General features: G+C 41.8%; 1 protein-coding gene across 1 annotated transcript in view; it reads right to left on the bottom strand.

The window, feature by feature from the left end:
- The window catches only part of LOC137639547 (ATP-dependent DNA helicase DDX31-like), a 254114-nt gene that overhangs the window by 123791 nt on the left and 106790 nt on the right, over window positions 1–23533 (bottom strand). Inside the window, exon 6 of the mRNA XM_068371813.1 lies at window positions 13540–13599. Within this exon, the coding sequence (XP_068227914.1) occupies window positions 13540–13599 (60 nt within the window). The remainder of the gene's footprint in view (window positions 1–13539; window positions 13600–23533) is intronic.

The raw sequence follows: 23533 nt of genomic DNA, 5'->3' as shown, positions 1-23533 counted from the left end.
CCCCTGGAGAACTTTTAGCCTTCCCTTTTTTTGACAGGAAAGGGCTTAAACACCATCGTCTTCGCTGCTGTTGTCGTCATAGTGGTCTTGGCTGGACGGGACTGCTGTGGTGCTAGAGGTTTATAGGGCTTGGATGTTAAAGCCCTATGAAGGAGGGAGTCTTGATGAGACTTCCTCCACCTCTCAGCGGCATGATCCACATCCTTAGGCTCGAAAAGAACAGACCCCTCCATGGAGGAATGTCTGAGCCTATTGATCTTGGCGCTAGGGACCTTCTGATAGAATCTCTCGCTACTGCATCCCGATGCTTCAGGATGATATTTTCCCACAAGTAGGCCAGAAACTCAATCGCGTGAGTGCCTGAGAGAAGGAAGATTTCCATAGGTTTCCTGGTACGTTCCTTTTGAGAAATCCTCAGAACGTATCAGGATATCTAAGGTACCCAACCAGATATCGAGCCACGAAGTAGCTTGCATAGCACACTTCGCAACCTTCTCCTGATTGAGGATCTCAGCTGCCTAGAACGAGACCTGCTGGTTGGAGAGTCTCTCAAGAGGGACTCCCCTGGTTAGCTCTGCCAGCGAGTGGTGAAGTGGAGGAGCTAGACAAGGCTCCTCTAGGATCTCAAAGTACCTCCTTTGCTGTACGCGAGGAGGTGGGAGGAGCTTGTTGGTGGTACCGGAACGGTTGGAGGAGGACATCTCGGAGAGCTACTGGGAGATCTTGTCCCTGGTACTCTTTACCCCTTGAGACCAAGGCAGAGCTGCACTGGTCTTCGAGGGCTTCTGAGTACCAAAAACACGGTCAAGACCATGTCTTTGCCCTCTCGAGGAGGGATCTCTGGGTCGGAAAACCCATTGAGAGCCCTCATCACATTCAGAACTTGCCAGAACGCGTGCTCTGACTCTTGCTGGTCTCCTCCTATTGTAGGACTTGCAGCGAAGTCTCCTTCTATCCCCGAAGGCTCTTCTTGGAAAGAATCGCTGACATTTTCCGAGTGGCTAGCTGGCTCCATCCTAGCCCTAGTGGAAGACTTAGGCAATGTTTTGGAGTCTTTGGATTCCTTCCTGGGAAGAATATAAGTCTCCAACATTGAAGAGGGTGGCATGTTCCTTCCAATCCCTGACTGTGTGGAACTCTCGGCGCAAAGAGAGGTTTCCTCCATTGGTGGGATGTGGGAGTCTCTCTTAGCGTGATTCCTTTGGAGACGGGAAACCTTCGTCTGGAAGGGAAGGAGAGGCAGTCCGAGGAATAGGAGGAATTTGCCTCGAAGGTCTGCGTGGAGTCAGTTTTGTTCTCGGGGAAGTGAAGGTGTCGAGAACTCCTCTTTTCCTCTTCAGGGGGGTAGAGGCAGCCATGGTTCTGTGTCCCAATTCAGAGAGGACAGGCTTCAAAGCCTGAATTACGGCTCTGATCAGGGCACCGAACCAGGGCTGTTGGCTGACAGATGCGCTGTCAGACATACCCCTTGAAAGGAAAGGGACTGAGGGATCCCTGGGAGGAGTCACTGGATTAGCTGGGTTCCCCTGTGATAGCTTTGGGATCCTGAACCCCTCTGGCAGTTTCCCTTCTCCCACAAAGCACGGTGGTATGCGCTTGCGGGGAGGGGAATGAGGGGATGGCAACCTTGCCGGACGTCGTTCTTTGCGATGCGTAGGCTCGTGCGCGGGAGAATATTGACCCTCGCGCGAGAGAGAATAATGGGGCACTCGCACGAGGGAGAATATTGGGGCTCGCGCGTGGGAGACACATGGCGGCGCGCAGGAGAATCACGATGTGCAAGCGGGCACGCGGGAGAGTGTTGGCGCGCATCTGTAACAGCTGTAGGGTGCACGCGCAGGAGAATGTACCCTAGCGCGGGCGCTCAGTAGATTCATGTTGGGCGTGCGGGAGAATGTTGGCTTGCGTCCCTAGGAGAGATTTGGCGAGCGTGCGCATGGCGAGCGCGTATATCCTTGTGGATGCATGCAGGAGAAGGCTGGCGCGCAGGTGAGCACTGGCGTGTTGGTAAGGGATGGCGCGCGGGTGAAGGCAGCATGGCTGACTCATCTGTAGGCCTGCTATCAGGAGAAAGTTGGCGCGCAGGTTTTACTTGACGCGTACGTTGGTGCGCAGCATGGCGCGCAGGAGAGTATACTGTAGGGCGTGTATGCGCACATGCAGGAAGATGTTGGCTCGCAGCAGAGCACTGATTCGCAGGAGAACAATGACACGCAGATAATTTGCGAGCAGGAGAACGTTGGCACGCAGATGGGTGTTGGTGCGCAGGTGGGCGCTGGTGCATAGGAGATTGTTGGCGCAGTGTGTGCAGAGCACGCCAGAGCTCGTTGGCGCATGTGCGCATGAGGGCGCGTGCTGGAGCTATGCTCTTGTTGGAGCGTATGTGCATGTTGGAGCGCATGCGCATGTTGGCACGTACACTCTTGATGCCCTGTGTTAGGGTAAGAAGGAACATCAGCGAGCTCTAGTGAAGGGACTTGACGAGCTACTGATGAGCACTTGTCTAGTTTCGTGGGCGCGTAGGTTGTTGGCGCGCAATAGTACGTTCAGTTGGAGCCTTGTTAGGCCCATGCAGGAACGGCGACGGCAGGTCGACATGTCTGTCGGGTGGAAGGTCGACATGTCCTTTAAAAGGACGACCTTCCACCGAAGGAGATTGCGAACAATCTGCAGAGAGGTCCAGGACCAATGCAGGTGCAGTGGCGGATGATCAGTCTAGAGGCTCCTCTGCGGGGGACTCCATAGAAGACGTTGAACCAAAGAGGCGCCTCCTCACCTTAGGTGAAGGAAGGCCTCTATGGCGAAGAGGAAGGCCAGCCTTCCAATGGATGCGCCCTTTGTGGGCCGTTGGATCAGCAAGCTGACCTTCAGCAGTCCTCCGAAGAAGAATCTCTGTAAGTGAGCTTCCCCGAGGAGGAGAAACACTAGCAAGAGAGACTGACGATGGACTTAGTTTCTCCCTTGTAGGTTGATCAGGAACAGGAGAAACTAAGCCGTCAGCTACCGTAGAGTCTGGAGTGGAAGAGGAGATGGGTGAAACTGCATTGGATACCTCTGACACCTCGACGTCGACAAGAGACAGAGGATAAACCTCTGACGATGATGACGATTGCTTGACAGCAGCACCCAATCGGATGTAGTTAAGCAAAACCTACTTGGAGGGCGAACCCGTAAGCCCCAAGGAGGACCAAAACTGAAACAGAGAGGTTAGTGACATGCCCTCCCCCGGGGGGAGAGGTGGAGCTGCTTTGCTAAAAACGTCATCTCTCGAGACCCGAGGTTGGTTAACAATAAATAGGTCTACGCTACCACTCAACGGTCTCTTGAAAGAGACCAACCGAGTGGGAGCTTCGGAGGAGGTTTAGGCAATGGAAGAAGAGGCCTTGGGTTTTTCCCCCTTCGAAGCAACCTTCGAAGGAGAAATATCCCGTTTGGAATTCTTCCGTCGTTGCAAAAACCTCTCCCACTGGGAAACAGACCACTCCCTACACTTGTTGACACTATCACACCGTTGGCCCCTACAAGAAGGACAAAGGGCGTGAGGATCAGTCTCGACTGCCGACATGAACGTTCCACAAGGGCGGTCGGGAAAACCAGGGGCAGGTGTGCATGATCGCAGAGGGCAACTTCACATACACAGAAACTAGAAAAAAGAAAGAACAAAAGCAATTAAATGGCTACCAATATGACGGCGAGGATGAGAGCAGACACGTCCGACCACCATCCGAGCCGAGAGCAAAGTGAGCTCAAGCACAGGTGTGTGAGAGGGGGGTAGCAAGCTACCCTCCCCTACCCCCGCTAACTAGCGGTGTGGGTAGTAAACCCGCGTTAAAAGTTAATGGCTCGTCATTTCAGCTAAGGCAAAAGTAATACCCCTATTAAATAGTGTGGTTTGTATTCCAGTTACGGAACAACTGCAGGTATTAACCCAGGTCAGATTCTTCACTCATAGCTTCATTGTCTGATGAAAGCATTTTCGACCTTTTTTTTTGAGAGAGAGAGATAGAGGGGTTGAAATTATGGTACAGTACGGTCCCGAATTATATGTGTTCGAATTATACGATTCCCCTTTTATGCGATCGCTATTTTTCAAAAATAAATTTTCTGTATCTGCGAAGCTGTTCAAAGTCTGCTAGTCAAGCACTACAAAATGTATCAAATCTATTGTCTTTTTAAGTATATTGGTAGCCCTAAATACAATGATTTATAATAAATGTTACAAAACTATATTAACATTACATCTTATTAACATAATTTCATAATAAATAGCCTATTTAAGGATAAAATTCCACATCAACAATGAAATCAACTGTTAACTGTGCGAGTCCAGCTGACAAAATGTAAACAGAATTGTGGTTATGTTCTTGACAATCTTTATCTTTCTCCAACCTTTCGATAATTTTAATGGTAGTGTTAATGATGGTATATTAAAGCATTATTTTTGTTTAGTACAGTATATATAAAAGGTTTTCACGAGTAGACTGGGTTCGTTTATCGGCAGTGAATAGCCTAAACTTAGGTAACGAGTTGGCAATATTTTGTCCTATTTCAAACAGTATACATATGATTTGTAAAGATTGGTTTTGTAAAGTACATGGAATAATTATGAAAATCTCTCTCTCTCTCTCTCTCTCTCTCTCTCTGTAAGAAAACCTTAGTTCACATATGGCAACCTGAGTTTAAGAATGAAATTAACATGACTATTATTAGTTGTGGCGATCAATTCCTCGCTTCAGGAGGTACACGAAACAAAAACACGGCATTCGATTACAACAGCTGATTCTCTCTCTCTCTCTCTCTCTCTCTCTCTCTCTCTCTCTCTCTCTCTCTCTCTCTCTCTCTCTCTCTCTCTCTCTCTCTCTCTCGTGTTATACAATATTTACAAATAGTTGAAAAAACCCCAAATCAGTTTTCTTAGTGTCCAATTAAATAGGAAACGAAAAAATTATACCGTGTATGCGTCTATTTCAATCGTAGCTTAAAATACGGCATCCGATTTCATCAGCAAACCACTATTTTTTGGGAAACATCATTTTATTCTAGAAAAGAACTACTCTTTAAATAGTTAATTGCATATTAAGAAAACGTGTACTTTTGTTTTTAAATTTCAGGTGTGTTTTAAAATTTGAGTATTGTTGACTTCTTTTTGTTTTACTTTTGGCTGTGATCAGATCAGCTGATGTCTAGCTGCTGCTCTCAAACCATCTACACAGTACTGTTGATATTACATAAGCACCAATGTGTTATAACCTATCATACTTTTTTGTTTAGTACATTTAAAACACACACACACACACACACTCTCTCTCTCTCTCTCTCTCTGGGCTACTTTTCACTACCTCTCATTTCTTACCTCTCTCTGTCTCACTAACAAATTAAATATTTGTTGCTTCACAAAGTTTCAGTTATATTGAAAATCAATCATGATTCAATTTTCCTTACTTCCTCCAATCTCGCACCATCTCTGTCACATTGAACGTTATAGCGGTAACTTAATTGTTCGATAACTTTAAAATTCGGTCTAGTACTTGCTCTTCTCTTACTTTTTTTTAGATAGTTTCATAATTGAAGGGGGTACAAGTTGACTTATAACTGAAGTTAGGAAAAGTATCTTGGATATGGACTGGACAATCATCTTTAGTAACAGTTTAGAATAACTATCGTAAATTTTTATCATTCTGTCATTAGCGGCAGTTTGTTATAAAAAAAAAAAAAGAAAAAAAAAAAAATAAATAAAGTTTTCCTGCTTTGCTACGTATGTAGGGATTTATATGGATACGGTAAAATAATATTTGTAGTAACGTATTTGCTAAAAGCTTTTAATATCATTATTTATCACTTTCATCATGCATGTTTAATGCCTTCGTTTGTTTATCATGATCGAAGATGGAGCGTACAGTAAACGAATGAAAGGTTTCCATTTCAGGCGGCGTCATAGAGAAAAACATTATATAAAAGGCATTCATTTCATTTATTTGGAAGTCCTAAGAAAAATTAAGTAGAAAATTGGTAATCATAAAATCTACATATAATCAATACTTGGTAAGATTGCTCTCGATGCAAAAACTAACCTACACATAAATGTGTAAATGCGTCTGTTTCTTCGTTATGATCAGAGATAAACTTAACAAAACATTGGTTGTCGTTTTTTATTGTGATTTTTGGCGTGTTTATGAAACGAATGATATAAATCGCCTTTATTTTGGTAATTCTGGATTTTCAATGATACAACAAAAGCTAGTCTATAGAGTAATGGTTTTGCTATTATTTACAAGAACAATTTGATACTATTGAAAAATAGAGTATAGTACATAGAAAGTATTGGAAATGTGTAGTAAACACATTTGAATAAACAAGTTGCTGGTTGCCATGGCCCCAATGGAATTATTTCTGTGTGTTTCGAAATATGCGATTTTCCATTTATACGAGGTCATTGATCGACCAAATTCTCGCATAATTCGGGACCCTAATGTACATTGTACGGGCATTATTGTATATGGTGCGCAAGCCCTGAATAGTACATGTACCATAATTATGGTACACATAGCAACCCTGCATACAATGTCTATCAGTTTTTTTTTTCAAAGTGTAAAATGGATAATGAAATTGTTAAATTTGTAATTGACCAAGCAATCAAACGTGTCACAGATGCGACCAACATATAAAAAACGACTTTGTTACATATTTGCAAGGAAAATTGGGTCAAGGCTATTAAGCATACTGATAACATTATAAAGGAAGACATGAAAAATGATGTCTGTATTAACTAATTCATTGAATCTTTTGTGATAGAACTAACTTCATCTGACGAAGAGTCACCATAACCACGTTTGCTAACTGAACCTTTGTTGTACAAACTTATTGTCCATTAATTGAATAAATTCTAAAACAATACAATCACCAATGTAAACATACTATATTAAACTTAGTTAATTAAATCCTTTTATGATCATGTTGAATGAACAACAAATCTCTTTATTTCTTTTTATTTTGCTCATTTTAATTTTGTTAAATGTCATTCAACTAGTATTTAATTTTGTAAAAAATATACGGCTTTATTTTCTGTATTTTTGAATAAAAATTATATAAATTTTTCATCATTATACTCTTCTACAAAAGCTTAGTTGATTGATTTCGAACCCTGCCCCCCTAATTTATTTCTATAGAATATCATATCAATACTTTTTTTTACCAATTTAATGATGGCTAAGTTACTATAATTGGGCTACTTTTGAAGCAATTGCTGCTACTTTTGAGGCTTTGCACGGCGGTTTGGATGTCAAGTTATTTGTCAACCCTGGGAATGAGTCATGTGCACTGGTAGAGCTGGGGTTGTGGTCATTGTTATCAACTGCAGCAGTCATGAAGAGACCACCTTTCAGCTCATGAGGACACACTGCTTTCTCCATCTTGTAATAATGACAGATTTTGTCGGCAGGCTCAGTTGAGATTTCCAGCACCCGTTCATAGGGAACACTGAGTCCCAGATCATATAAACGGTACACCAGTTCACGCTTGCGAGTCTTCGTGTGAACCATTACACCCAGGTAGATAGGCAGAGGTGTTTCCCTTCCTTGGTTGTGCCTTGTGGTACATGGAACCTGCTGTTTCTCCCGACGTTGTACCATGCTATTGGACATCAATAGCTGAGAAATTGATAGCACTGGCTGGGGCATTGTTGAAGAGGAAGACTGTGCCTTGATGTTTGGCCCATTCATCACCATAGCAACTAATGCTAACAGAGACAGTGGAATAAAATTTTCCTGGCTATTGGGTTCAAAAGAACCACCAAACCAGTTTTTTATCTTGAACATGTCTCTCCTCACTATGTTTGCAGCCCTGATAAGATAAACACCATCATCATCAGCATCATGCTTACATGCTTTTCTCAGTGCTCTTCCAATATCTTCGTTGGAAATGAGGATGACATCTCGGCCCTGCTTATGAGCTTCCATGTCTGGAAAGTAGGCCAGTATTCTCCTTATGAGCTTCCATGTCTGGAAAGTAGGCCAGTATTCTCTTTTTGAGCTCAGTGGAGTGGACACGTCCTGCAATGTTGTGTACAGATTGACAAGGTCGGTGAGTTTGAAAATGGGTGCCACTAAACTGTCCATTCGAGTATCTTCAATGTAAGATACTAGTTCAGCAAGTGGAAGGCCATGATTCATTTTGTCCACACCAGACTCTTCAGAAGGGGGGGGGGGGATTGCATATGGAAGCCCTCTAATAGAGATGCCTGGTTACCCTGCACTACTTAACATTTCCCCAGAAACTTTCGGGTATGAGACATCCCAGACATGCATCTCGTTTGCAACTCACGTCAGGGTCAACCCTTAGATGGCTAACTGAGGGAGAGAAAGGTCCTTCAAATACCAATATCTAAGTCATGAAAGGTAAGTCTTTCGATGCATCTCCCAAGAGCATCAAATGTGAAGAAGAGACAAGGTCAACTCCCCTGATGAGGTTCGCATTCTTTACCTCCCAACTCCAACTCTCTTTCGCTCTGATCGTATTGGACTTGTAAGACCGCAGAATACATAGTAATACCAAAACGTTTTCAGCTACCACTAGAGGAGAAAGCTGAGACTCGCTGGGGGCCAGAAAAACTAAGAATTTCAGGTGCCCAAGTAGGAGCAGCCGTTGGTGCTTACGACAGAAATCTCACTTTGAGTAAGGGACATGCCGCCTCCTTGAGTCTTTATTTCCTGATTGGAGCGAGCAACTTTGCCTCTTCAAGAGTTTATTTTGCCTTTCTAAATATATCAGTTCTAGCAGTTTTATCTCAAACGAGGCAAAACCGAAAAAGTTGACTCAGTGTTGGAGAAATATCTAAACTAGTTTTGCTAGAATCAACCACTTATATAAGGGACGAGGAGGAGGGATACATTAGCATTGACCCCAGGTGAGGGGATGTGCATAGGCCGGAGCCTTGCACCCATTACTAGCACATTCCTCAAAGGATGACTCTAGGTAAACATGCTTAGCGGAAAACCTCCAGGGATAACCACTGGTCAAAATTGCAGAATGTCGAGTCAATGGAAGGAGAGAAAAAGCAGTATGCGTGTCACCTTGTGTGGAGGGTTAGGACAGTTTGATTTTTTATCAGACTTTACGGTGGTCTCTCCCTTGTCCCCTAATTCTGAGGCATCCTCCTCTAGCAAGAATGGTAAGAGGGATGCCCTTTGTAGCGGGAACGATTCCGACTTCTACCTTCCCTTAGCACAGGTGGTGCTGTTGAATATGATCCCTGCACACTATAGCTTGTATTGTGACCTGGGGAAATTGGGAGACAGGTTATGCAAGCAATTCTTTCAGTTGAAAATTAGTCTTCCCATCCAACTCCATTGAAAAGTTCACAGAGTTTTCAGGCCAATTACTCAGAAGAGCAGCCAGCTCAAACCAGGGATTGTGTCTGTTGAAAACCCAAAAGGATACGATGGTTCAAGTGAGAGAAACAAGGACCATTTGACTCTCAAGTGAAAGGTTAACTCCCATTATGCAATTGGTTGCAAGCAACTACCTCTGTAAGGGGATGACGAAACCTTGTCCTTCAACTGCCCTCGCTAGGATGGGAGTTGGTCACGTATATCTGCTCACAGACCGGTAAACACTGAAGTAACCAGTTACCTCTAGCGGATAATGGTATTTCAGCTAACCTACCAAGCTAATTGCTATGAAGCAAATGATCAGTCGCAAGCAACTACTTTCCAAATACAAGATTAAGACATATTTTTCATCACATTTGTCAGGCAGACAGTTGTATGCTTAAAGCCGGCTACGGAGCAATTCACACAGACAGAAAACATTACCTCTTATATGGAATATGTTTCCCCCGATCTTGCTACAGGAAAACCCTCTGATTGGTAGCGCATGCCACTGGCGGAGAAAACAGCCTTTGTCGGCAGTAGCAGCTTGGTCGATCGCAAGTGGGTGTGTCAAATCGCAACTTTCCTAACCAAGGGTAAGTGCTCATACACAAGCTTAAGCATCATGAACAAGTTTCTGTGTGTGAGCGTCTGCAGGGTAGCTTGTGCAGTCACTTGCGGGATACTGTGTTCGACAAAGCGCATCATCACTGCTCGAAGGGAATTAATTGTTTGTAAGCCACAGCATTGTGAATAAAGGTAGTCGTTGACTTACAACCGAGATAAGGACTGAGAGACAGGTCGTAAATTGATCTGGACGTATGTCGAACTTAAAAAGAAGTTTTCATAGATTAAAAACATGCATCATAATTTGGCAATCCTAAGTCATATTCTATCAATATTTTCTTACTGTATAACATTATTTAATTTTCTTGTTTCATAGGATATCTTATACTCTATTAAAGCCTTTATGTATTCTATTTTTCAATTTTGGAACCAATTTTCAATTTCTGAAACATTTTAACAATCAACAACTTTTTTTGATTACCTCTGGTTGTGATCAGCTGATCGATAGAATGCGTATTGTTTACAGTATATAATATCTTAATCTTTTCAAAACATCTTCATGATGAATATTACATAAGTACCAATATGTTTGTTTTCATACAGTATGTTTATAGCCATTAATATTAGCTATCATACGATTACGTTCTCTCTCACTTTTTCTCTCTGCATGTTTGAGCGCCCGCACGTACATGTAGTTCATTTTAAAGCTTCATACCGTATCTAACTTTTAGTTCATTATTAAGACTTTATATTTCATTAGACATTGTTGTGTTTAATTGTGGTTTATTAAAGCATGTTTGTATTATATCTTTCAATTTCAGGAGCATTTCAATAATCAACAAATACTTTTTTTTACTTTTGGTAGTCATCAGCTGATCTCAAGGTCATGCTACCACAATGCTTTGTATCGTTACTCGGGATTTCGATTATGGGAATACTAATATTACTTAGTAACAAACTGAAAGGACATCACTTGATCTGCCACTCGCCTTCCGTCAGAAACATTATTCCATCAGACTTCTTTTTTCAAATTTATAGTAAGTAGTACTATTCTCATAACAACGGATACAGACCACGGAAACACTTAAAGATTTAAAGGCTGCTCATGAATGGCAGAGGCAAAAGATAGTGACATCATCCTATCAAGCAGGACAATGCCCTAGAGACTGACCATTTATACATATGATCAGCACCCAAGGAGGGCCAGGCAATGGCTGCTGATGACTTAGCAAACAGACCTATTGGCTCCCCTCAACCCATCATCCTTAGCTCACATGGATGGTGAGGTTGCAGCGACCAAAGGAACTAACGAGTTTGAGTGGGACTTGACCACCAGTCAGGACGTTACCACATTGCCCACCACAACCATTGATATCATTACTCGATTTTTCAATGATAGGAATAATTGATTACTTGGTAACAAACCGAAAGGAAATCATTTGGTTTGCTAGCATGCCTTCTGCCAGACATATGACATCACTGGACATGTGACGTGAACTCTACAAAGAATGACTTGCAAAATGTGTAGAACCCTTTTCCCTTTTTTTGCAACCACAAAAGTTTGCAGGCCAACACCATTTGAATACTCCAAAGAGCTCTCTATTCTGTATGGACAAGTGCAAGATAATAACCGCAAATGATTGCCTGTTTCCTTTCAAGCATCATCAAGAAAGTGCTCCAAAGAGCTATTTATCCCGAAGGGAGTGGCGATCTGCATCAATAACCCAGCAGTGTACATGTTTCCTGAAATGTGTAGTGCCCAGGGGGCACAATGGTGGGAAGCAGTGGCCGCAAGCAGTTGGTAGGTATCCTCATTTGTGGCAATAATCACAGAGAGTTCTGTCATAGAGACTTCTTTGTATTGACACAGGTGGTCATAAAGGTGAGCACACTTGCACAACCGTAGTACCTTTAGCCAGAACCTCACTATGGGGTGCTGGCAGAAAACTGTAGTTCTGCAGATCTTGTCAGCAAGAGGAGCTTGACCACGCACCTTGCTAAAGCTTAGAGTTTGGGTGGGTTCTCTCGTGAATAGCTTAGATGAGCTCGCAAATGCTCAGAGTTCGTGCAAACACTAGTCATCGAGATGAGCTCGTCAGCACACCTCGCACATGAATGTCTGTTTGTTCATGCAGGAAACGAAACTTGAACACTCGTCAACGCTCTCAATGGGGGTTCATGAGTATCCTAGTAAGCTCCTGCATTAGGAGGCATTAGCAAGGCTGAAATGAAATCTTTTCCTGTGCGCTGTCACACAGCAGGAAAAACAGGCTATTCTCCGTAAGGAGAGTAAAGCATGAGGTGGAAGTCTCGAAGGGTCTGGCCTCACAAAACTCCATGACCTTTGGTGTGCCCTATGAGCACTATGGTGAGAGGCAGCAACTGCAAACAGTCGGCAAGCATCACCATCTTGCGGCAGTAACCACAATGGATATTGCTCACGACTCACGATGAAAAAGGCGGTGACGGCAACCAGTCAGCGGGCATCCCCATGTGCTGCAATAACTCCAAAGGGTTATAGCTCACGATGGGGATACTCCACAGGTGAGTAGGGCTTTGCTCGTGGACGAGAGAAGGGCTCTACAACAGGCGGAGAAGCTCAATGTTTTATACACTGCAGAACCTCACCGTGCAGAGCAAGCTCAGTCTGAGGGCACGTTGCGTAATCAACAAGCTAAGTCAGCTGCTGGGTTCATCTCGAGAGGATTCCTTGACTGGTAACTTCAAGGAGTACTAGTTGGCAACTGCTCTTGTTCTTATACCAGAGCTGCAGGAATGAAGGGTGATGAGTAGATGCAGACTGCTGCAGCTAAAGGCACGAGAACCTCTAGTGGTTCACCTACCCCCAAGTCTCAGAGGGGAAGACTGTGGTCAAGCCCTGGGGAGGCAGGTGTACGCTCCCACTGTGCCTCTATCTGTAGCACCCTGGAAACGGTGTCCACACCTGAAGGTTGTCCAAGGGTCAGTTGGTCATCGTTCTTACTTGTTTGTCCTCCAAAGGACACCAAACTAGCAGAGACAATGAGGAGGGAACAAGATGCTGGAATAAGTCGGGACGTCCTTGATTCTATCGTCTATCAAACCAGTAACACTGGGAGGATGACCACTCCCTGAAAAAGTAAAAAGAATTACAGTAAACAATCAGTTTATGTAACAGGTTAACAGGAGAGAGCCAAAAGAAAAAGTGACATTATTTAACTGGTATATCTCGCTAAAAGTTTTTAGGCTAGTTTCAGCTTTGCCGAAAAAATATATCTATAGCATGGAGTGAAATAGTTTTTATTAGGCGATGGATCAAATATATATTCATATATATAGCCAGACACTTACTCTTTATTATATAGAGGAGATTAATTTACACATGCTAGCAGACACTGATCTTACAGCCAATAGACAGCATTCTAGTACAGGCGAGAGAGAGAGAGAGAGAGAGAGAGAGAGAGAGAGAGAGAGAGAGAGAGAGAGAGAGAGAGAGAGAGAGAGAGAGAGCTTTTTCACTGAAATAATTATTTTCAAAAGCAGAAAAAAGTATCTCTTTCTTCTTAATCGTATCAGATCTATGCTTATTTTCAGTTTACTTCTACAAATAAATCATAATAATACTAACTGTGCACATCAAAACACCAGCTGATGCCTCCTTAAAAGTTTTGAATACCGATGATCTGTCCTGAAAAGAGAAAATATATAAAATCATACTCTTCAGTCTTCACTGCTTTAAAGATATAAAATTAATGAGCATTTAAAATTTTAAACAGCATGATATACAAACTACAGCCATCTTTGTTCAGTCATTGAAATGACAGTAAATACATTTGTTAAATTAGTCTTCAGAAGTGATTACACCATCCTTTTTTAAACCTTTAGAAGACATATCCATGAGAAATGCTTTTGTGCCACTAAATAATTTTGCAGTATTACCTGCACAAGACCCTACAAATTACACCAAAATCTTCACAAATGCAATACCTTTGGTGAAACATTATTTTGATTACTGTATTCTACACAATCCTGAAAGTTCTATAAGGGAAGCTACAATTAAAGTATTAGTAAACATGTTTATTTACAATTAGCTAACTATGGCAATTAACTGAGAAAAAAACTAAATCCAAATTTGAAATAACTAACTTCATAAATACAACAAATTCGGAGATAATTTGTATTTTTCCCAAACTAATACAAACCTGGAGTTATTTATTTGGATCATCTTTCAGCAAAGCTGGAAGGTAGCCATTAGACTTGAAGATCAAGGTGGCAACCCTGCCTAACCGCTTGAGTGGGTAAGCTGAGGTGGCTAGGGGGTACCCAGCCACCTCTATATATATTCTCACAGCTGTGAGGTACATCACTTTTGATTGCAGGCAGGACTATTGGGGGACAACTATTTGTGGGCAAATTTATATCAATAACTCCAGGTTTGTATTAGTTAGGGAAAAAAATAAATCATCTCCGAATTTGTCATTTGTTCCCATACTAACAAACCTTCCGTTATTTATTTGAATAACTCACTCTATAAGGTGGATGGAAGTCCTGAGTCTGGCATGGATATTGACCTATTACAGTATATGACTGTGGTCTAGGGAAATCTTTAACACCTCGCTAAAATATACAAAGACTATTATCAAGGACACTGAGGTATTCTTAAACCACTTGTTGAGTACCCACCACAGGACCGATAGTGAACAGAATGAGTCTCCTGTGGGTCAAGTCTTCTAAGTAATAGGCTGTGAAAGTAGTTTGCCTCTTCCACACGCCCGCTTGTAGTACTTGCAAAATGGAGAAGTTGCGTTTGAATGCCAAGGAAGTGCTAGTTCCCCTGACATTATGGGGTCTAGGTCGGCGAGCCAGAGGAGGATCAGGAGCCAAGACTCTTTCGATCACTTGGCGGATTCAGGAGACCGTGTTCTTAGTGATCCTTCTCTTTTCTCTCTCTGAACTAACAAATAGAGGTGTTAGTCGGGGCCGTGTTGCTGCAGTGTGTTTAAGATAGTATCTCAAACGCTTCACTGGGCAAAGTAACAACTGATCTGGGTCATTGGTTACAGAATGAAGACTCGTAATCTGAAACAGCCAGAATTTATGGTACAGTACCCCCAATTTTGAGTCTTAGAATGAACTCAGGGGCGAAGCTGAGTGTCACTTTTCGCCATATCCTTGAATGGCCGATGTCATATGAGAGGCCATGAAGTTCACTGACTTTCTTTGCTGAGGCTAAAGCGAGCAGGAACGCCATCTTCAAAGTGAGGTTTCGGTCAGTTACATGGTGTAATGATTCGAAGGGAGGTCCTTTTAAAGATCTCAGGAAGCAAACCACGTTCCAAGGAGGAGGCCTCATCTCTGACTGAAGGCAAGTGATCTCATAACTCCATACAAGTAAAGAAAGCTCCAATGAAGAGGAAATGTCACCTCCTTTCAGCTTAATGGCAAGGCTTCAGGCTGAGCGATAGCCTTTCACCGCCGAGACAGAAAGAAGCTTTTCCTCCCGAAGGTATACAAGGAACTCCACTATTATTGAAATAGTGGCATCGAGTGGAGAGATACTTCTTCCATGACACCAACCACAGAAGACTCTCCATTTAGCCTGGTAGACCGAGACTGAGGACTTACGCAAGTAACTGGATATTCTCTCTGCAACTTGTCGTGAAAAGCCCTTCTGAGAGAGGAGACGTTCGATAGTCTCCAGACGTGAAGTGGAAGCGACTGCATGATTCTGTGAAAGATGCTCGTGTGTGGTTATTCAAGTAGATCTGGTTGTGGAGGTAGATCTACTAGTAGTTGCAGGTCCGGAAATCACTCTGTGTGATGCCTTAGCAGAGCTTCAAGAGTCATCATTAGATCTCTGGAGGCTCTGGTCTTGTTGAGCAGTGTTCTCATCAGACAAAACGGGGGAAAGGCGTACACATCGATGTTATCCCACCATTGTTGAAATGCATCCTGCCATAGAGCCTGAGGGTCCAGGACTGGAGAACAGTACAGAGGAAGCTTGCTGTTCAGAAATGTTGCTAACAGATCTACAGTCGAGGAACCCCACAAAGTCAGGTATTTGTTGCATATCTGACGTTTCAAAGACTATTCGGCGCCTACTGAGTCGCTTTGCTCAGATTGTCCGGAAGCACATTCCATTTACCAGGAATGAAGCGAGCTGATAGAGACACTGAATGTTCTTCTGACCATCTGAGGATCTTTACTGCAAGATGGCATAGATGCTGTGAAAAGGTACCACCCCGCTTGTTTAAGCAAGCCACTACTGTGGTGTTGTCACTCATCAACACCACAAAGTGACCTGCCAGCAACAGTTGGAACTGATGAAGAGCTAGATAGGCTGCCTCATCTCTAAAAGATTCAAGTGCTGGTACCTTTCTGACTCTGACCAAGGGCCACAGATTGTATGGTGCAGCAGGTGAGCCCCCTACCCTTCTTTTGATGCATCTGTGAAGAGCATCAAATCTGGAGGAGGGACAAGAATATTCTAGCCCTGTCGAAGGTTTTCGTCTGTTATTCACCAATTCAAATCCATCACCTGGTCCTGAGTTATACTCCCGAGTGTCCGGAGGATCAGAGTGTTGGTTCCACACGGACTTTAGCTGCCATTGCAGGGATCTTATTCTGAGGCGAACGTTTGGAACTAGATGGATGAGAGAGGTTAGATGACCTAGCAGACTCAACCAATGAGAAGCCAGAAGGACTTCTTTTCTAAGACAGGGTGCAGCCACTTCTCTCAGTCTGTGTACTCTTTTGTCTGATGGGAAGACTTTCTCTTGGATGGTGTCTATTATCATACCGAGGTATACCAGCCTTTGGCAAGGTTGCAGTAATGACTTCTCATGATTTATCAGGATCCCCAGATCATGACAAAACTCGAGAAGCATGTCTTGGTGACGAAGGGTCGTCTCCGAGTCTGCCGGGTTCAGCTAGTCATCCAGATATCTGAGGAGATGGGTGCTGTTCCTGTGAGCATCAAGAGGACACTAAGGCTAACACTAGTGAATACCTGAGGAGCTGTCGCGAGAGCGAAGCATAGAACCTTAAACTGGTATATCTTTTCCTCGTGTATGAGCCTTAGATACTTGCTTGACGACGGATGGAATGGGATCTGGAAGTATGCGTCCTTCAGATACAATATGCACATGAAATCCCTTAGACGAACCACTTGAATGACCGTCTGCCACCTCCATTCTGAACTGAGTCTATTGCACAAACTTGTTCAGAGAAGAGAGATCGATAACTGCTCTCCAGCCTCCAGTCGCCTTTTTCACCAGAAAAATTTGACTGTAGAAACCTGGGGATCCGTCACTAACCTCTTGGAGAGCACCCTTCTGCCGCATGGTCTGGACTTCAGCCCTGAGGGCCAGCTCCTTTGCAGAACCCTTCGCATAGAAGCTTAGATACACTGGATCCCGAGTCAGAGGAAGGAGAGATTGAATGAACGGGATGCGATACCTTAAAGCAATCACTTCTACTGTCCAGGGTTCTGCCCCGTGAAGCTGCCACCTCTGCGGTTACGGTTTTTTCCCTTTGCCTACACATACACAGAATATTCTCTACATATTCTCCTCTGTCCTCATACACGTGACAACACTGAGATTACCAAACAATTCTTCTTCACCCAAGGTGTAACTACTGTACTGTAATTGTTCAGTGGCTACTTTCCTCTTGCTAAGGGTAGAAGACTCTTTAGCTATGGTAAGTAGTTCTTCTAAGAGAAGGACACTCCAAAATAAAACCATTGTTCTTTAGTCTTGGGAAGTGCCATAGCCTCTGTACCAAGGTCTTCCACTGTCTTGGGTTAGAGTTCTCTTGCTTGAGGGTACACTCAGGCACACTATTCTATTTAATTTCCCTTCCTCTTGTTTTGTTAAATTATTTATAGTTTATATAGGAAATATTTATTCTAATGTTGTTACTGTTCTTAAAATAGTTTATTCTTCCTGTCAAAATATGAAATAGATGTCCAAAGCATAAATCAGGGTTACAAATAGTATAAGGAACTAAATGCAAACCCAATAAACCAAGAGATCACTAGTAAGTGACACAATGGCCACAGCGAACCCCCGAAAGGGAACAAACAAAAGACCAAACACGATTAAGAATAAAAAGTGTCGCTACCAAGAAATCCCAAACAGACAAATATAATACTCAACTTGGAAGCAGGGATCTCTAAAACGTCGGATATCTTCCGAAAAAAACACAAAGCACACGAGCAAAACAAAACACGTCTGACCAACGCAAGTGCTGAAGAGGAAATGAGGATGGGGGGTGGGGAGATGTAGGGGTAGAGAGAGGGTATTTTGATGAAGGAGAGGTCTAATTGGTGAGGGATCTATGGTCGTAGTTCAATCACGCCCCAGTTTTCTATACCGATACTCAATGAGTGAGCGAGCTAGGTTTATTCCTGGCATTCCATGCATCTCTTTTTCTCTGGTATATTCAGCAATAACTATGCCTTAGAAATGGTGCTAGAGGAGCATTTCACTGGGCGACACAGGTCCCTCGCCCAGAAATAGATTTTTTCTTCGTCAAAATCCCTTATTTTTCCTTGTTTCCTTTCCCTACTGGGCTATTTTCCCTGTTAGGGCCCCTGGGCTTATAGGATCCTGCTTTTCCAACGAGGGTTGTAGCTTAGCAATTAATAATAATAATAATAAAAGAAAAGGAAAGTCATTCTTTGCTTTCATAACAGTCTTACATGTAACTTCAGCCTTTGACTTGCTGTTACTGATCATGTGAGAGAAGCCAATGTAGTTCATACCACCTACTAAGCAGCTACAACAGGCCCTAGAGTAAACATGTCTAGGGACCTGTGGGTCACATCCCGCAGGTAATATGCGGTGAAGGTCGTCTGACATTTTCACACCCCTGCCTGGAAAATCTGCATCACAGAAAAACTCCTCCAGAATGGTAGAGAAGTGTTGATACCTCTCACGTCGTGAGCTCTAACTCGTGAGTCTTCCGCGAAGATGAAGAGAGCATTCAAGAGATTACTTCTCAGCCTGAATGAGATCGTATTCCTCGAGATCTTCTTGATTCTCCCTGTACTCACAAGATATGTTGCAGCCAAGGTCTTGCGGTCTTTATGCGCTTGAGATAGCACCTTCGTGCTCTCTCAGGACACAATAAAAGCTGGTCAGGGTTATCAGTTACATCCTTAAGACTCACAACTTGGAATGATAGAAATCTAGAATCAGGTACAGAAGGGTTCAGAGTTTTCACGACAAAATCTGGTACGAAAGAGAGAGAGCTCTACCTCCACCCTCTTCAATGGTTGATGTTGAGTGAGAGCCCATGAAGCTCGTTAACACACTTTGCAGAAGGAAAAGTTTTCTTGAGAATAACAGAGGCTGCAAAACCTTCATGCTCAGGGAGAGTCCCAAATCCTTGTACTTGAGGATTTTCTCCAAGGAATATTGCAACTGGAGGCAAAATATGACAAACGGGTGATGATCAACCATGCAGAGGAAGCGAACCTTATCCATGAATGTCCTCATGTGGGGGATCGTCTACATCATTTTCAAGAATGTTGCTCCATTTCCCAGCGGGGACAGAGCTTTGTCTCATAGGATTGAGATTGGTTGTTGATCCCCACATCATGGCACCATTTCATGGGACCAAAACTTTTGAACCAGACTAATTTGTAGGCAAAATGCCGATAAAGGAGTCATAGAAAATTTTAACTCTTAAAATTCCAGAAGAGATTACTCAGTGTACTGAAGTAGGACTCATAGAGAGAAGTGATCCTCCACAAATCATGCACATATGCCAATTACTAAACGGAGTATAAAAGACCTGTAATATAGATCTAACACATTCAATAGCGGATCCCCATTGCTTTCCAATTCTGATCTTACCAAATGTTTTGACTTGGGGAGTTCATATAGATTTCAAAGGGATGCCTTTCAGCCTAAGTATTGCGCCAAGAGCATTCACAAAATTAACAAAGTCGGTAATCAACTCCTTCAGTTGTAGGGAGTTAAGGGGACCGTCCGCCATGTCCGCCGTTTTTTTTTTTCTAATGATCCAAATTACACCATTTCTATATATGTTTTAGACATTTATAATACCTTCATCATATAAAAATTTCAAGTCATTTGATCAAAAACTTTTGGATTTATTAGCAAAAATCATGATCTAAAATAAAACTTTAGGTACATTTTTCCCCACTACTATAATGCCAAATGAATTGAAACTTATACCATAAAAACTACTCTATCAACCGAACAATTCTGTCAGACAGAATTTTGAATTTCCTTTCGTTTTTTTTTTTAATGAATTTATATTTTTTTTTCTCTCGTCTAGACGGAAAATAATCGTGAAAAAAAATATAAAAAGAAAATAAAAATTTTGTCTGACAGAATTGTGGGATTTTTATTCTTCTTTTCAATGATATCTTTCCCTCTAATATCGAACAAAAAATAAGTGAGAAAAATGTACCTAAGTGTGAATAAGTATGTTTTTGAGTTATGAGCTTCCAAAGATTTGCAACACATTTTTGCTTCTTTTCTTAAAGAAATCAAGATAATATTATTATGATAACTTTTATTGTTTATTCTTACATAAATGCACCCTAAACGAGGTATTTGATCCCTCAGTTTACTATTCCTATGTTAGAGTTACCAGCAATCTCTCCTTGTTGCCAGTGTTTTAGTTAGCAGGTTTCAGCTCTGTACTCTTATTCATGTTTCCTTCTTTCTTGGTTCTTTTTTCTTGTTCTCCACTTACTTTTTGTTCTTTCTATCACCTTATGTAACATTGGCATAGCTATAAAGTTCCACAGAACGTTGTGAAAGCACAATCTACTTACGAACTTCAAGTAAATAAACACATGCATTATAATTTCTATATGTCTTTGGAAACTTTGCTGATGTTCTTGTAGCTGGTAGTTTTCATTTACCTGCCCTCTACCAATGCCTTTCATTTCTGCCAGAAGTACGATATATCGAAACATAAGAGTAAGAGAGAGAGAGAGAGAGAGAGAGAGAGAGTGAGAGAGAGAGAGAGAGAGAGAGAGAGAGAGAGAGAGAGAGAGAGAGAGAGATCATGAATATAATTTTGGAGTGATAGCACTTTGGTTTATATACTGTAAATGGCAGTTTAAATTGAGAGAGAGAGAGAGAGAGAGAGAGAGAGAGAGAGAGAGAGAGAGAGAGAGAGAGAGAGAGAGAGAGAGAGATCAACCATTATTTGATTCTAAGAGAGTTGAACATCGGTAATATAGAATTTGCATAAATGGCAGTTTTAAATAATTCAAGAGAGAGAGAGAGAGAGAGAGAGAGAGAGAGAGAGAGAGAGAGAGAGAGAGAGAGAGAGAGAGAGAGATGCAAAAATAAACATAACTACGATTCTGTCAAACTCAGTCATGCAGACGACAGTAAGGATGACGTCATAATTTAAAGACCGCTATATCATCATTGTTTGAAAAAATGATAGACTATTTGTTCTTTTTATGACCTTAGGTAACAATGGCATTGCTATAAAGTTCCCGAGGATGTTATGAAAGCACAATCTACATACGAACTTCAAGAGAGAGAGAGAGAGAGAGAGAATTATAGTATTTGTATAAATGGCAGTTTTAGATAATTCGTGAGAGAGAGAGAGAGAGAGAGAGAGAGAGAGAGAGAGAGAGAGAGAGAGAGAGAGAGAGAGAGAGAGAGAGAGAGAGAGAGAGAGAGAGAGAGAGAGAGAGAAAATACTACGATTCTGTCAAACTCAGTCAGGTAGATGACGCAGTAAGGATAACGTCATCATTTAAAGACCGCTATATCTTCATTGTTTGGAAAAATGATTGACTTTTTGTTCTTATTATGACCTTAGGTAACATTGGCCTTGCTATAAAGTTCCCGAGGATGTTGTGAAAACAATCTACATACGAACTTCAAGTAAACAAACGCATGTATTATAACTTCTGTAAGTGTTTGGAAACTCTGGCTTCTGTTCTCTTAGGAGTAGAATTTGTTCAACTACGCTCTACCAATGCCTCCCATTTCTGCCAGACGTACGATAGATCGAAACATGAGAGAAAAATCGCTATAGATATACAAAAATAACACACAAAGACGATTTTATCAAACTCAGTCATGCAGACGATACAGTAAAGATGACGTCATCATTTAAAGACCGCTATATCTTCGTTACTTGTAAAAATAATTGGCTGAAACTTCTGGGGAGCATGTACGATATGTTTGTGCATACATAGAAGCAATAAAACGATTTTTGATTTCTGAAAGGTGTTATGTCAAAACCCCATGGCGGATGGTCCCCTTAAGGTCATTGACAATTTTCACAACTGGCAAGTTTGAGCAGAGACAAAAGAATTTTGCCCCTGGTATACAAATCAAGATTATAATTTTATGTAGTTCAAAGAAGTATATTCTGAATGCTAATTTGTTAAAATACACTCTAAGCGAGCCAAAAGCATTTCATCAAAGAATTTTATGCCAGGTCAATTTTTTTCTCTGGCCTTTCTTTTCCTCAAGATGGTAACTGAAGCAGGTCTTGAGACTTCTTCATTTTCCTTTATAGTCAATCCAGTCTTGAAGAGCAGGTTAAAGGACCTCAATCAGAAAAGGCTCAGAAGGGGCTCGGAGACAACTGTGCAGTTAATTAGTTGTGGCAAAAGAATTATCAAGCCATAGCCTGCACCAAAGCCCAAAAGCTTTTAAAAGTTGGTCCATTTGGTCTCTTGCTAGCTATCCATGATCCTTCATATAGACACAGCCAGGCTAGGTTGGGGGGTTACTCAGAGAAGACCTGAGAGTTCAGGAAATGGTCCCTTCTGTTTACAGTATTAAACATAAATGTGATGGAACTGATGGTTCCCTTCCCAACATTGAAGAGATTTAATCCAAGAAGGAACTTTCATATCATACACTTTAAAAACTCTATATATACAGTAATATCTGTTGATATGAAAGCTTCTGCATACAGAATTTCCATACTGTCAAACGAGATTTTAAGATTTGTTTGCTTCATATTACAAAAAAAAAAAAAAAAAAAAATTCATGTTACGAAGAGATTTGCCAGCCTAGTCGAGAATAAAATAGTTACCCATTAAAAATATAAGCAGGTTGAAGAAAACAGGTTGTTTATGCATGATAAAAAACATACCTTTCTATAATATGGGTAACTATAATAATAGTACAGTACATATGTTACTGTATATTCTGCATTTGTACAGTCTTTTACTATATGTATTGTATTATTTTCCCTTAACTATTGCATTATGTTCTAATAACTAATTGATTTAAAGGTATTAACAATAAGGCTAGGTATACTGAATGATTCAAATGTATTTGGCTGTACAGTATTTCATGTGGTTACACTATAGCTTTACTATAAAATTTAGTGTGGTATTTTTGTAGGGTTTGGAACAAATTAGGAGATTTACATGTAAAACGTGACTCATAATACGAAACTTTCACGAAACGAAAGCCACCCCAGAACGAATTAATTTCATATCTTCAGGCAATACTGTAGCTTGAACTCATGAGTCTCCTTTATATACACTGAGTCTATGCTGTGCACATTGAAACAATGGCCATAGAACAGGGGAGAAAATATTCCTTTGGTAATTCATGTCATCTTGGCTGAGAGCCCCTGTTCTACCCTTT

Source organism: Palaemon carinicauda, chromosome 4 (genome assembly GCF_036898095.1).
Source record: "Palaemon carinicauda isolate YSFRI2023 chromosome 4, ASM3689809v2, whole genome shotgun sequence".
Lineage (NCBI taxonomy): Eukaryota > Metazoa > Arthropoda > Malacostraca > Decapoda > Palaemonidae > Palaemon > Palaemon carinicauda.
This window is presented reverse-complemented; position numbering and strand designations above follow the sequence as displayed.